At 38.0% G+C, this 12,039-nt stretch overlaps 1 protein-coding gene across 1 annotated transcript in view; it reads left to right on the forward strand.

Moving 5' to 3' along the window:
- DMD (dystrophin) overlaps positions 1 to 12,039 on the forward strand; it is a 1,939,482-nt gene that overhangs the window by 852,016 nt on the left and 1,075,427 nt on the right. The window contains exon 43 of the mRNA XM_090265340.1: positions 2,491 to 2,663. Coding sequence (XP_090121466.1) covers positions 2,491 to 2,663 — 173 coding nt within the window. The remainder of the gene's footprint in view (positions 1 to 2,490; positions 2,664 to 12,039) is intronic.

The following is a 12,039-nucleotide window of genomic DNA, read 5'->3' on the forward strand; positions in this document are numbered from 1 at the left end:
ACATCATAATGAATACCAACTTGATATTTGATTATAGTCATGAATTTCTGTGATGTTTATAGGTGTGATGATAGCATTATGTGTACTTTCTTTGAAAAAGAGTTGCTATATATTGGAAACACATGCTGAAGTATTTATGAATAAAATATTATATCAACGTGTTTAAAAATAACTGGATTGAGGAGGTGAATGTGTGGGAGCATAATGAAACGGGATTGCCCATGGCTTCATCACAGTTGACTCTGGAAAATAGGTTCATGAGAATGATTTATAATATTTTCCTGCATTTCATATTTTTGAAATTTTCTATAATTATTTTTATAAATCACAGTTTCCTACTGGTTACTGAATTACATTTAGAATTTTCAAAGCACGTCATGAAACATCTCTAGCCTCTGTTTCTTGACCCATCTTTCCCCAATTCTCCCTACATTTCTAAGAAGTCAGACAAATATGCCTGCTCACATGTGTAATGTACTAACTATAATGTTCTACACACTTCAACTACTCAGCTGTGCCAACCCCACATTCCACTTCCTTCATCAGCTCTCTCCTGAGCTTGTGACCAAACATAGTGTATGATTTATTCCTTCTCTGAACCTCCAGAAAGATTTGGTACCACTTAAACCACTCATCAGATTCTTTCTTATAATCCAGCTGGGGATTCTACACTTTTATTTTGTTCCCTTAATTCTCCAAACCACACACTTCCCCTTACTATCACAATAAGATCAATTTAAAAGTTCTTAAAAATCAAACAAATAAAACTGTGCTTCACCTACTTTTGCTTTCTCTATATTGATCCTTTTGTATGGAAGAGCTCAATAAATGTTTGCTCAATGGACTTGTCTGTAAAACTTCAGATGAGCAAAATAAACAAATTCATACTAGCAGGACAAGCCAAATAAGTTTTTAGCAAATTTTTTTGGAAATCAATATTTTTAAAAAAATGTATTACATAATGAATTTTTGGCTTGTGAATTCTTCCCCTTAAATATAAACTAGATAAAAATTATGCAGTTAATTTATGGGATACATTTTCGTTTCTTCACCTATTCAACAAAAATGCTTTGGTACCTACCATGTGCCAGGCACTGGTTGGCTCTCTGTAAACCCAATAGAAAGCAAGGCAGATGACTTCCCTACACTCACAGGATCTAGTCTAGTGGTATAGAGAGAATAGTAGATATATAATGTAATGTTTGTCATAAGTGCCATGAAGAAAATAAAAAATACAGGGACTACAGAGTGACTGGGACTGCTATTTAAAATAGAGCAGTAGACAAGGCTCCTTTGAGGTGAGAAAGAAGTGAGGGAACCAGCCATATGAATGTCTTGGAGGGAAAGAATATTCTTGGCAGAGAGAACAATAAGTGCACATACCTTGAAGCCAGAGGATGCTTGGCCTACTCCTGGGACACAAAGCGGCTAATGAGGCTGAAGGATTGTGAACCTGGACAAGACTAAGAAAAGATAAGATTAGATTTGTAGGCAGCATACAACCAAGTCATAGAGAGCTCTTTAGGTCCCGGTAAAGATTATGGGTTTGATGAGGAGCCATTGGAGGGTTTCGAGGGGAGGAGAAATAGGAACTGAATTACATCTTACAAAGAATCTCTCTGGTGGTTGTCTGGAGAATGGACTGGGAAATGGGCAAGAGTAGAATCAGGAGGATCACTTATGTAGGTGTTGCAATAATCCAGGTGAATATAATGAGAGCTCCTCTCAGAGCTAGAGTAAGGGAGATAATGAGAAGTGCACCAATTCTGGACATGTTCTGGAACTCAACAGCATTGTCCAGCACTTTGAGTACTGGATGTTAAAAAAGAAAGCCCAAGGACGATCCCAAGGTTGTCAGCCTGAATAACTATGAATTTATATGCCACTTACTGAAATGAGGAAAACTGTGGGAAGAGGATAAGGGGATGCAGTACAGAATTTGGTCTGGGCCATGTTACTTTTCAGAGAAGATGCTCATAAGACACCCAAGTTAGATTTGTGAGTCTAAGAGTTCAGAGTTGGAGACAGGGCTGGATATGTAAGTTCACAAGCCATTGTCTTTTAGATGGTATTTTTAGTCAGTGGGAACAAATAGAGGGAGTATGGATAGAAAAGGAAAGAAGTGTCAGACTAAGCCAGGGTGCTCCAATATTAAGAGATTGATAAGAGGAGGAGGATTCAGCCAAGGACGCTAAGAGGCAGTAGACAAGAAGGTGGCTGAAAACCCAGAAGAGTTCAGGTTACAGAAGCCAATGAAGAAAGGGTTTTGAGGTGAAGGGAGGGATCAGCTGTATAAAGAATAGGACTGTGCCTTACCCGTTGAATCTGAGCATGTTGAAACCGCCAGGCCTCAGAGCTGATGACTTTAAAAAGTCAACAATGAAGAATTGCAAGACCATTTGTTACTTCTGGGGTTCATAAGTTTTCCTCTTTCTCTTTCCGTAGACAGAAGAGTCATTTCTGATTTGTTTTCATTTTTCCATATTGCAGAATATAAAAGACAACCTGCAACACATCTCAGGTCAGATTGACGCGATTCACAGTAAGAAGACAGCAGTGTTGCAAAGTGCTGCAGCTGAGGAAAGGGCAAAGCTCGAGGATGCGCTTTCAGGCCTCCATTTACAGTGGGAAGAAGTTAACAAAATGTACAAGGACCGCCAAGGGTAGGTGACACTTTTATTTTACTAAGCGGTTGTACCTGTTTTCAGGAAACTCTAGAGAGAGAAGTATCACTCTCATCAGGAAAACGTAAGTGGAGTAAGAACAAATGATGATTAGTTCATACTAATGAGTTGATTTCTAGAAATTATTCTACACTGAAGTTAGCACTATTTTGGAGCATATATTATCCGTGAAACTTCAGGTAATGTCAAGACTGGTTTGGTCATTTAATTGAATTGGTGTATGTAACTCGATGCTATAACGTGTATATCCTTGGTAAAATCTGTGTCCTACATACTTATAGTCGTAGTTTGATACTTAGAGTAACATGTTTGAAATCATAAGCTATCTATAGAAAGTTGATTTTCATTGTTTCTATTTTGAAGGCATTTTATTATTTTAAGTCCCCCCACTTATGTGGTTTTTTTTTTTTTTTTTTTTTTTTTTGCTACAAGGAATTTGTTAGGTTGATCTAAAATAAGTTTTTAGCACCTACATTTTAACCAAATTTTTTTAATTCATATTGATTCTTTAGCCTCACATCACCAGAAGTTACAGTGTTGCTTTCTTTTTCAACCTTAAGTTAAAAGTAATAAGGTTCTAATGGCTTTCAAACAGTTTCTTTCAAATTTGTAGACTTAAGAAAGTCTCCTTTATTATTCCAAGAGGACATCAAATAATTTTCTAATACTTGTAGGGAACCTCCTTAATATCGCACATCTATTCATTTCTAACCATCCATATTTCTATTTTAGTTCTTCCTTTACTACGTTAGTTTCCTGATCTGATAACTGCTAGTAGAAGTCTTGGTTACCTTCAGGGAGCATCCCTATTTTGTTCCCAATTATCTTTCACCCAGTGTTGTTTTCCTGAGTGTAAGAACTTTAGTACTGTAATCTCATTTCCCATGGAATAAAGTCTGGACATGTGAGGCCTTCACATGGCCCTGGCTCATCTGGTCAGTCTTGCTCTTGACCAGTTCCTGCCTGCACTCCAGCCTCTTCAAGTTCTGCTCTAACAATATTAAATTGATTTGAAGATTTCAGATGTTTTGTGTCTCTCTGTCCTATTTATTCTTCAGGCCTCACTGAGATGTTACTTCCTTCTTAAGATCCCAAAACTTGCAGTCAGTCATAAAGTCTAGACACTTAGATATTGTCTTGCCATTTAATGTAATATAATATCAATATATCATTTATGTATTTGCACTTGTTACCAGATTAGGTGGCTCGGAAATGACCTCCTTCTGGAACTGACCACCTAGTAATCAGTTTGTTTACTTAACTGCCTCCTGCGCAAGTTCCTCAAGAATAACAGCTATGTCTTATTTTGTGTGGTAAACGTAGTACCACTGAGTACAAAGTGGATGTTTGTTGTGTCTGGACCCAACCCTCCTCCCAGATACGTGAGCGTATTCTCCGTGGATGGTCTAATAGTTTTATTTCAACTTGCTGGAAAATAACTGATCACAGGGTATCCCAAGCAAGTTTTGAGAGAAGAAAAGCAGCTCAGCAACCCTATGCATATACTGCAGAAGGAAAACTTACAATGCCCCCACGGTGCTCCTTCCCTCAGTGTCCTGCCTTGAGTCATTATGAGCCTCTGCAAGCTATTCCAGTGAGGTCAGTGTCATCACTCACTTTTTGATGCTCACTCCACCTTTGGGATGTTGTTGTCCCTACTGTCTTCTCTCGGACAGTGTTTCCTCCCAGCCTTGCAGGCCACCAATACCATCTCCGTGGGTCGCCATTGGTTACTGTGCTTCTGTAGGCACCTACCACTCTGTACTACAGCAGTGGTGAAACTTTTCACTTTTGAGGCTTCTCCCCCACTTTATTTATGTCATCTTTGGCCTGTGCGCTAGGTATTTCCTTCTCTCAGGGTCACATAGATGGCTCCTTTTAGTTCACCTTCAACCACAGACTTTAAAAGAAGCAGAAGCACTAATCCCATTCCATAGAGAGGGAAAGCTGAAATCTCATCCCAAATGGGAGGCCTTTCATATGTCTGGCAGAGGATAGACTGACTCTAAAGCATTAGCTCATTTTTTTTTTTCATATCCAGAGACTGGAAGAGTATCTGAAGTTTACTCTAATTGGCCTTCTCTACGAATTGGTCGAGAGCCATTAAATTTCCAATGGCTTTTGGTCTAGACCCATGTAAAATTGGTTGAAGTCATTGTTTATGAGCAGAGGCTGTCGAATACAAATTGTTTTGGAATCCTGGCTTTCTGCTCACTAGTTCCTTAACTTTTATGTTCCACAAGTCCCTTGTCTATAAAATGGAGTAAACTCTTGTCTAACTCATTGGGCTGTTATGAGGACTAAATGGCACAGTGCATGTAGAATGCTTGGTGGATTGTTTATACATGATAATGAATCCGTTAAGCTTGGTGATTTCAATGATGAACATGGTGGTCTTATGATCATCTTCGTGCCTGTTAATTTATTCTAATATTCTTTTGCATTTTTCTGAGCTCCACAGAAAAATGAATTCAGTTCAGTCCTGGCTTTGAAGAACCTCCTAGTCCTGGAGAGAAAATGGACAGGCAATAAAATACAGGTTGATAGATTCAAGCTATGTTAGATGATGAGAAAAATATCCCTGAGGAGTGGGCTCAGAACATCTTACTCGGAATCAGGAAAAAAAACAAGGTCTATGACCCGCTCAAGGTTCTGATTAACAACTAATAGAAAGTGACTGGTTAACATAGGTAGAGTTCTATGTCTTACCCGAAGGATGTCAGATAGTGCATGGAATCAATGGAAAGACCTAAAGACCAGGTTTAAAAATGGACAGAAACCATCAAAGAAGATAAGGTGAGACATTCATAAACATATCCAGCCCTGGCTGGTGTGGTTCACTGGATTGAGTGCCAGCCTGTGGACCAAAGTGTTGCCAGTTCAGTTCCCAGTCAGGGCACATGCCTGGGTTGTGGGCCTGGTCCCCAGTTGGGGGTGTGAGAGGCAGCTGATAGATGTTTTTCTCCCTTTCTTTCTCCCTCCCTTACCCTCTCCCTAAAAATAAACGAATAAAATATTTTGTGAGAAAAGAAAAGAAACACATCCAGCCTGAAGCCACAAAATAGATCTGAGTAGTAAACTGCTGTCATGACCGTGACATTCCAGTGCACCCACAGGTACCATTGCCATCAGATATTGCTTGCCACTGTCACTGCCAAAAAGTTCCTAAACTATTACTTCTTGTATAACTAACTTTAAGATTAAAGTTTCTGACAGAGTCATTAATAAGGCAGCAGTTGCACTTATTTTCTCTAAAGTTCAGTTTGTAAATATTTTAGTCTTTGCAGGCCATGTATTCTCTGTTACAACTATTCTGCTCTGCTGTTGTAGGGTGAAAGGAACCATAGATAATACATAAGTGAATGGGCATGGTGTATTCTAATAAAGCTTTATTTACAAAGACAGGCGGTGGGCCAGACTTGGCTGTGGGCCATAAACTGCAGAGCTCTCTTATCAGGGACGCTTAGGTCACATACCTAGCTGATTTCTAACTGCCAGGGGTCAGGGAAGATAAATAGCTGGAATTTGGGCCCCACTGCCATGGTAGTCAGGGACTTGTGTCCCACCAAGGCCCATAGAGAGGTAGATTCTTGAATCCTTAGAGACTAGAAGCTATGCATTCATAAATAGGCAAATGGCCTGGATAGCCTTCATGCTGGATTCTCAACAAAAATCTACCAATTTTTTTAATAAGCCAACTTGAGTTTATATCAAAATACATTTTAAGCCAGTAAGAAGGTATTGGTTTTCTTCCTATGGGGTCCATATATGATAGTATATTAGTCATCTATTACCATAATATGCTCATACAAATTACCCTAAAACTCAACTGAGAGCAGCAAGCCTTTTTTCTCTTGCTCATGGATCTTTAGGTTGCCTGTGATTTGGCTGATGTAGGCCAGGCTTGGCTGGGCAACTGTTTCAAGCTGTGGGTTAGCTGAGTGTGGTTGCAGAATGTGTGTTGGATTCATGTCTGCTATGTGTATCTTTATTCTGGGCCTGGGATGCAGGGTCAGTGGCATGCCCTGCTCATGATGGATCCCCGGGGTATGAACCAAGCCTCCCCTCCTAAGAGCACTTAACAGCCTATGCTCATATCAAGTCCACTCACAGTCTGTTGGCCAAAGCGAGCCTGACATCCACTGAATGGGAAGTAGTCCCTTTCTACAGCAGAAGGGGAATGAGGATGAGTATTTACTAACAGTAATCCAAACTATTATAGATAATAATTAATAATGAAGGTGGTTTTTTATGGCTAGAAAAATACCTCAATGATTTTGTCCTGCTTCATTTTTCACAGAGGAGACTTTAAGTCACAAAGATGTTAGCAACTTGCTCAAGTCCATAGTACATATTACAATGACATGTTTATTTTACAAAAAATATTGAATTCTAATAAGTTTGCATAGTTTACTCACAATAAGTCGCAAATATGACAAAATGCATTAGAGTTTTTAACAAATGCTATTTATGTATTTATTTTATCCTCACCCAAGGACATGCTCATTGAGTTTAGAGAGAAGGGGAAGGGAGGGAGAGAGTTAGAAATAGAGACATCGATGTGAGAGAGAAACATTGATTGGTTTCCCCTTGTCTGCACCCCAACCTGGGACCGAACCTCCAACCTGGGCATGTGCCCTGACTGGGAGTTGAACTGATATTCCTAAAGAATAGGTTCAGAGACCATCACTAATCAACACATTCGTGAATTCCATAATAGCAAAACTCACCTATATTAATGTCATAATATAAAAAGAACATTACTCTTTAGGAGGGTGCAAGTAGAGTGAAAACCAGGTTGATCTGTTACTGTTCACTCATTATCTAAGAGACCCACTTCCATGCATTGTCTTTCAGCGTACAGAATTTCAATATGAGTCTCAGCAAAATTACAAATCATCAAAATACTAAAAGTGGCTTCTTTCCATGGAAATGCAAACAGTGAAGACAGTAAATGTTAAATCCATGAATCCCATGTATATGGATAGGCATACATATATGAAAGATAAATATTTAACTTTATGGGACAATGATTTTATTACTGAATTCTGTTTTCATCTATTTCTTGGTGGGTTGCTTACTCATTACTTACCAAAGATCCCTACAGGAAACACATGGAAATAAAGAGAGAATTAACATAAAATCTCCCTAGTACTAGAAAAACAAAGTCCTTTCCTTTTTTGAAACCGGTACTTCAGTGCCTACCAAGTGTCAAGTACTCTGTTGTCTTTATTTACCATACCATCTTTACCATCCTTCAAACCATTCACAAATGTGCCTCATGTTCAGGAAATTTCTCCCAAGCCTAAAAGGATAGCCCAGTTCAAATGAGATAATAAAAGTGCAAGAAGTTTCTAGACTACAAATTGCTATATAGCCATAAGATGGCATTATTGTGTAACAAGTTTCTGGTCTGACATCAAGCGAGTGATTATTTTTAAAAATTGATATTCCTCCTTGGAATTGTACTAAGTCAGATATTTTGGGATAGCTCATAAGTGGTTAACTTCAAGACGATTTTCAGCTTCAGATCTGATGGAAAGAGGGCATGGTGCAAAGAGGACTGATCTTTATAGTATTGAAGTTCTGGAGAAAAATATCTCAAAAATATAAGGAAAACAATGTGAGGGCATTTTAAAAATCAGATTGTGTTATCAATGATATTTCATAGAATGAGAAATAGGAAAACAGTATGGCATAAAAGAAGTCAGACATAAAATGATACATATTACATGAATTTATTTATATAAAACTGAGAAACAGGTGTAGTTACCTTTGTGGGAAGTAGTAATTAACAAGGGCAGGAGCAGGTTTGGGGTTCTAAGGAATGTTTTAGCTTGATTTGGAGGCTGGTTGCATTGATGCGTTTCCTTTAGGAAAGTTTATGGAACTGTACAGTTGTGATTTCTACACTTTTCTGTGTGTATGCTATACATCAATGAATGTTCCATTCAAATTAAAACATGATAAATACATTTTTAAATAACTCAGAACTTTTTTTATAAAGGCGTAGCTTTAAGAAACACATATTACATTGTTCTATCTGGGGTGTTTCACTATAGAGCCCTGAAGACTTTGTAATTTACTAGTACAGACCCTAAGATAAATGTGTGGGCACCAGTGCCCTAAAGTTTTCTTGAATTTATCATCATCTTGCTGGGACCGCAGGGCCACATGTAAACGGGATGCTGCAGGTGGGAGAGCAGGAAGCTGCTTCCCTGGGATCTCTCCTTTGCCTGGTCCCCTTAGGGCCAAGCCCACAGTATGAAAGCATCAGATCCTTGCTGCCATTTGTACTGCACGAAGGAAAATGAGACAACGTAAGAAATGAAAGGAGAGAAGACAAGAAGAGAAACCAAACAAATTTGATTTGAATAGAAAGGTCTTAATCATCTACGTATTCAGACTAGGGATCAAGCATGTGATTCTGCAGGTTCACTCCTCATGCAACTTTCTCTGAAGCATTTTCCATCTCACTTGTGATTTTTCTATGGAGACATTCAATAAATGTTTTCCTCTCATCCCTAGGTGAGGAAAATAACCCTACACTACCCACAGAAGGAAGGAATAATACACCAATCCTCATATCATCACTATATAATTGTTTCCTCCAAAGTAGAAGTTTGAGGGACAGATGCATAATCAGGGAGCTTTTCCTGAATTGTTTGTTCCCAAATGAGACATTCAGCTCTAGCAGCATTATCAGCCTCTATTTGTCACAATGCCACATGTCGTTGGGAAGATACATGGTAGGCACACGCAGGACCCTGGCAACTGAGGGAAGACTGGCATTGAGGTCTCAGGGTTAGTCTGTACTCAATGTAAACATGTTTTTATGCAAGACTGGATCTTCGTATTTTTCCCACAAGTGTATGTGTGTGCATGTGGAGGCCAATACATAATTCTCCTGTTGGATTTTGAACTTGATAGATTTAAGAGGTAATAAAAAATCTCCTGAGCATGAGAGGGTTTTTTAATGCAGTATTTCCTCACTTATTGCAGGTATTACATTCTAGATGCCCCCACAATAGGTGAAAATCCACGAAGTAGGAACCTTACATTTACTTTAGTATTTATATGTATTTTAAGGCTCTATAAACCCTTCCCACACACTTATAAACCGTTCCCAGTCCCTTATTAACCTTTCCCACTCCCTTATTAACCTTTTCCACACTTTTATAAACACTACTTATGTTCTTAAACATATTCTACACTCTTAAACCTATGTAACTTCAACAACATACATATACAGTACCTCAAAATCCCACGATATAGTGAAAAATCTGGGATAAATAATTAAATATAATATTTTTAAAAATCCCACAATACAGTGAGGCCGCGATAAGTGAACTGCGATATATAGAGAGACTACTGTATCTCATTTTAGAGTGATTGTATCAGCCAGGGGAACAATTGCTGTGCAATCATTTATAGGGACAATGTAGAGAAAGATGTGTGAAACTGAGGAAGAAGTGACATTTTCTATGTGTGCCCTGCTTTATTGTGTCGCTGAGACCATGATACTTGGGGATAGCTTCCATTTTACTTCTCAACTTCAATCTTTTCTTTTGAAAATTATTACTTAGTAAGTTACTGATTTCATAAAATTCACTTAAAATTTAGTTACCTATGTAAAGACAATAATTAGTCATTCATCCCCATAAATATACCAGAAAACATTGTTATACATAGATACATAGACACATTCACCAACTCACCTAAATACTGGAAATTTTTAAAAGTTCACTGTTGACCTTAAATGTTTTCCCCAGTTAAGTATCTTGTTCATTATCTGCTCTTCCACCTGCAGCTACATTGATTGGTCTTACTTACTGACTTCGGGCTATCAGAAACCAGGTCAATTTTGCTTCTTTGTACAATCCCAAGTACAGCATATATGGTTAATAAATACTATTTGGTGATGGTTATGATGAAAACTATAATTCCACATTATTGGTATTTCATGTATGCCAGAAATCATCAAAACTTTTAAGAAACGCAAATTTCTTACTAACCTGTCATTTCCTTTCATCTCCCTTCAGTAATGCTTACACCATAATTTCTGCCACACGCTCGCTTCCTCTTCTGCATTTCAGTATAGGGCTTGCCCTTTCTGAACACTACCTTCTGTTACTTCATGCTGCTCTGTTCAAGTGTTTTCATTTCCACGCAGGCTCTGTACAATCTAAACTAACCCCTACCTATTGTGCGTATCTTTTAGGGGCTAGCTGTTGCACTTGGCACACCTCTGACAGAGCAATTGTGAGCCAGATACAGGAGTCTTTGTTTTCACCCTGCAGCCCAAAATGAAGTGAATGATTTGACTGCTGATGCCAATTACACCAGAGGCACAGCTTTAAACCTCAAAAGATAGTCCCATCTAGTTGGTGTTACGCGATATTTAATGTTAATATATTGACTGGCAAAAACTCTCCTGAAAACAAACCAATGATCAGCAAAATAACCTTATCCCATGATTTTTTTGAAACTATTTAATGCACGAACCATTTAGTGTAGTACACCATTTGAATTATAAACTGAAACTAGCCCTTGATTTATAGTTCCTGCTTTCCTTATAATTTCTTCTGAATTCTTAGTTGTTGAGAAAAGTTGGTGAAGCAATTTAATGAAGGGGATCTTTTGTGTTTATTTAATAAAAGGGCTTTTGAAATGCATTAAATATGTTTGTTCTTGCCCCTAAGCTTATCATGTGTATGTTTCTATTGCTAGTTCAAAGCACTCAAGAGTTGGCAGAGTGACTGGCTTTTTATGAGAGCCATTTCATACAGCATCATTTGCCTTATATCTTCAACATTTTCAGATTCTTATAAATCTTTACAGTTCACATAGAGGTTAGCTTGAAACTTGCTTCAGATAAGAAATTGACTAGATATAAAATTCACATAATCTCAGAGTTAACCATAGATCAATATCCTGGATCTTTTTCTCAAAGTAATTGAACATTTTTGTTTCCCAGGATAGCTGTTCACTCACATTTCCATTCTTCACCATAGATGATTCTTACTTCTTCAGTATACAGGGAACTATAGTTTGCTTGTTTATTATCAACCTAAACTTGTATTTTCATTATTGCCGAAGGGAAAATGTTCTCATATAGAAACCAATTTTATGCTTATAGAACTGGCCTCATTTTGGAAATAACGCCGCTATTGGACTTTACTCATTGTGTGTTTCTTGACTTTGTCATGTCACAAATATTCCTCTCTAAATGTACATTTTTCCCTCTACATAGAATAGATGAGTTGTGGATGAAAGAAAAACTGTGATAAATGTAATTTTCCCAGAAACTCTCTTTGCTTTATTTATCCGTTAGAATTTCTTTGGGCTGATAATA

Source organism: Furipterus horrens, unplaced genomic scaffold (genome assembly GCF_987537825.1).
Source record: "Furipterus horrens unplaced genomic scaffold, mFurHor1.1.pri manual_scaffold_17, whole genome shotgun sequence".
In the NCBI taxonomy this organism is placed as follows: Eukaryota; Metazoa; Chordata; class Mammalia; order Chiroptera; family Furipteridae; genus Furipterus; species Furipterus horrens.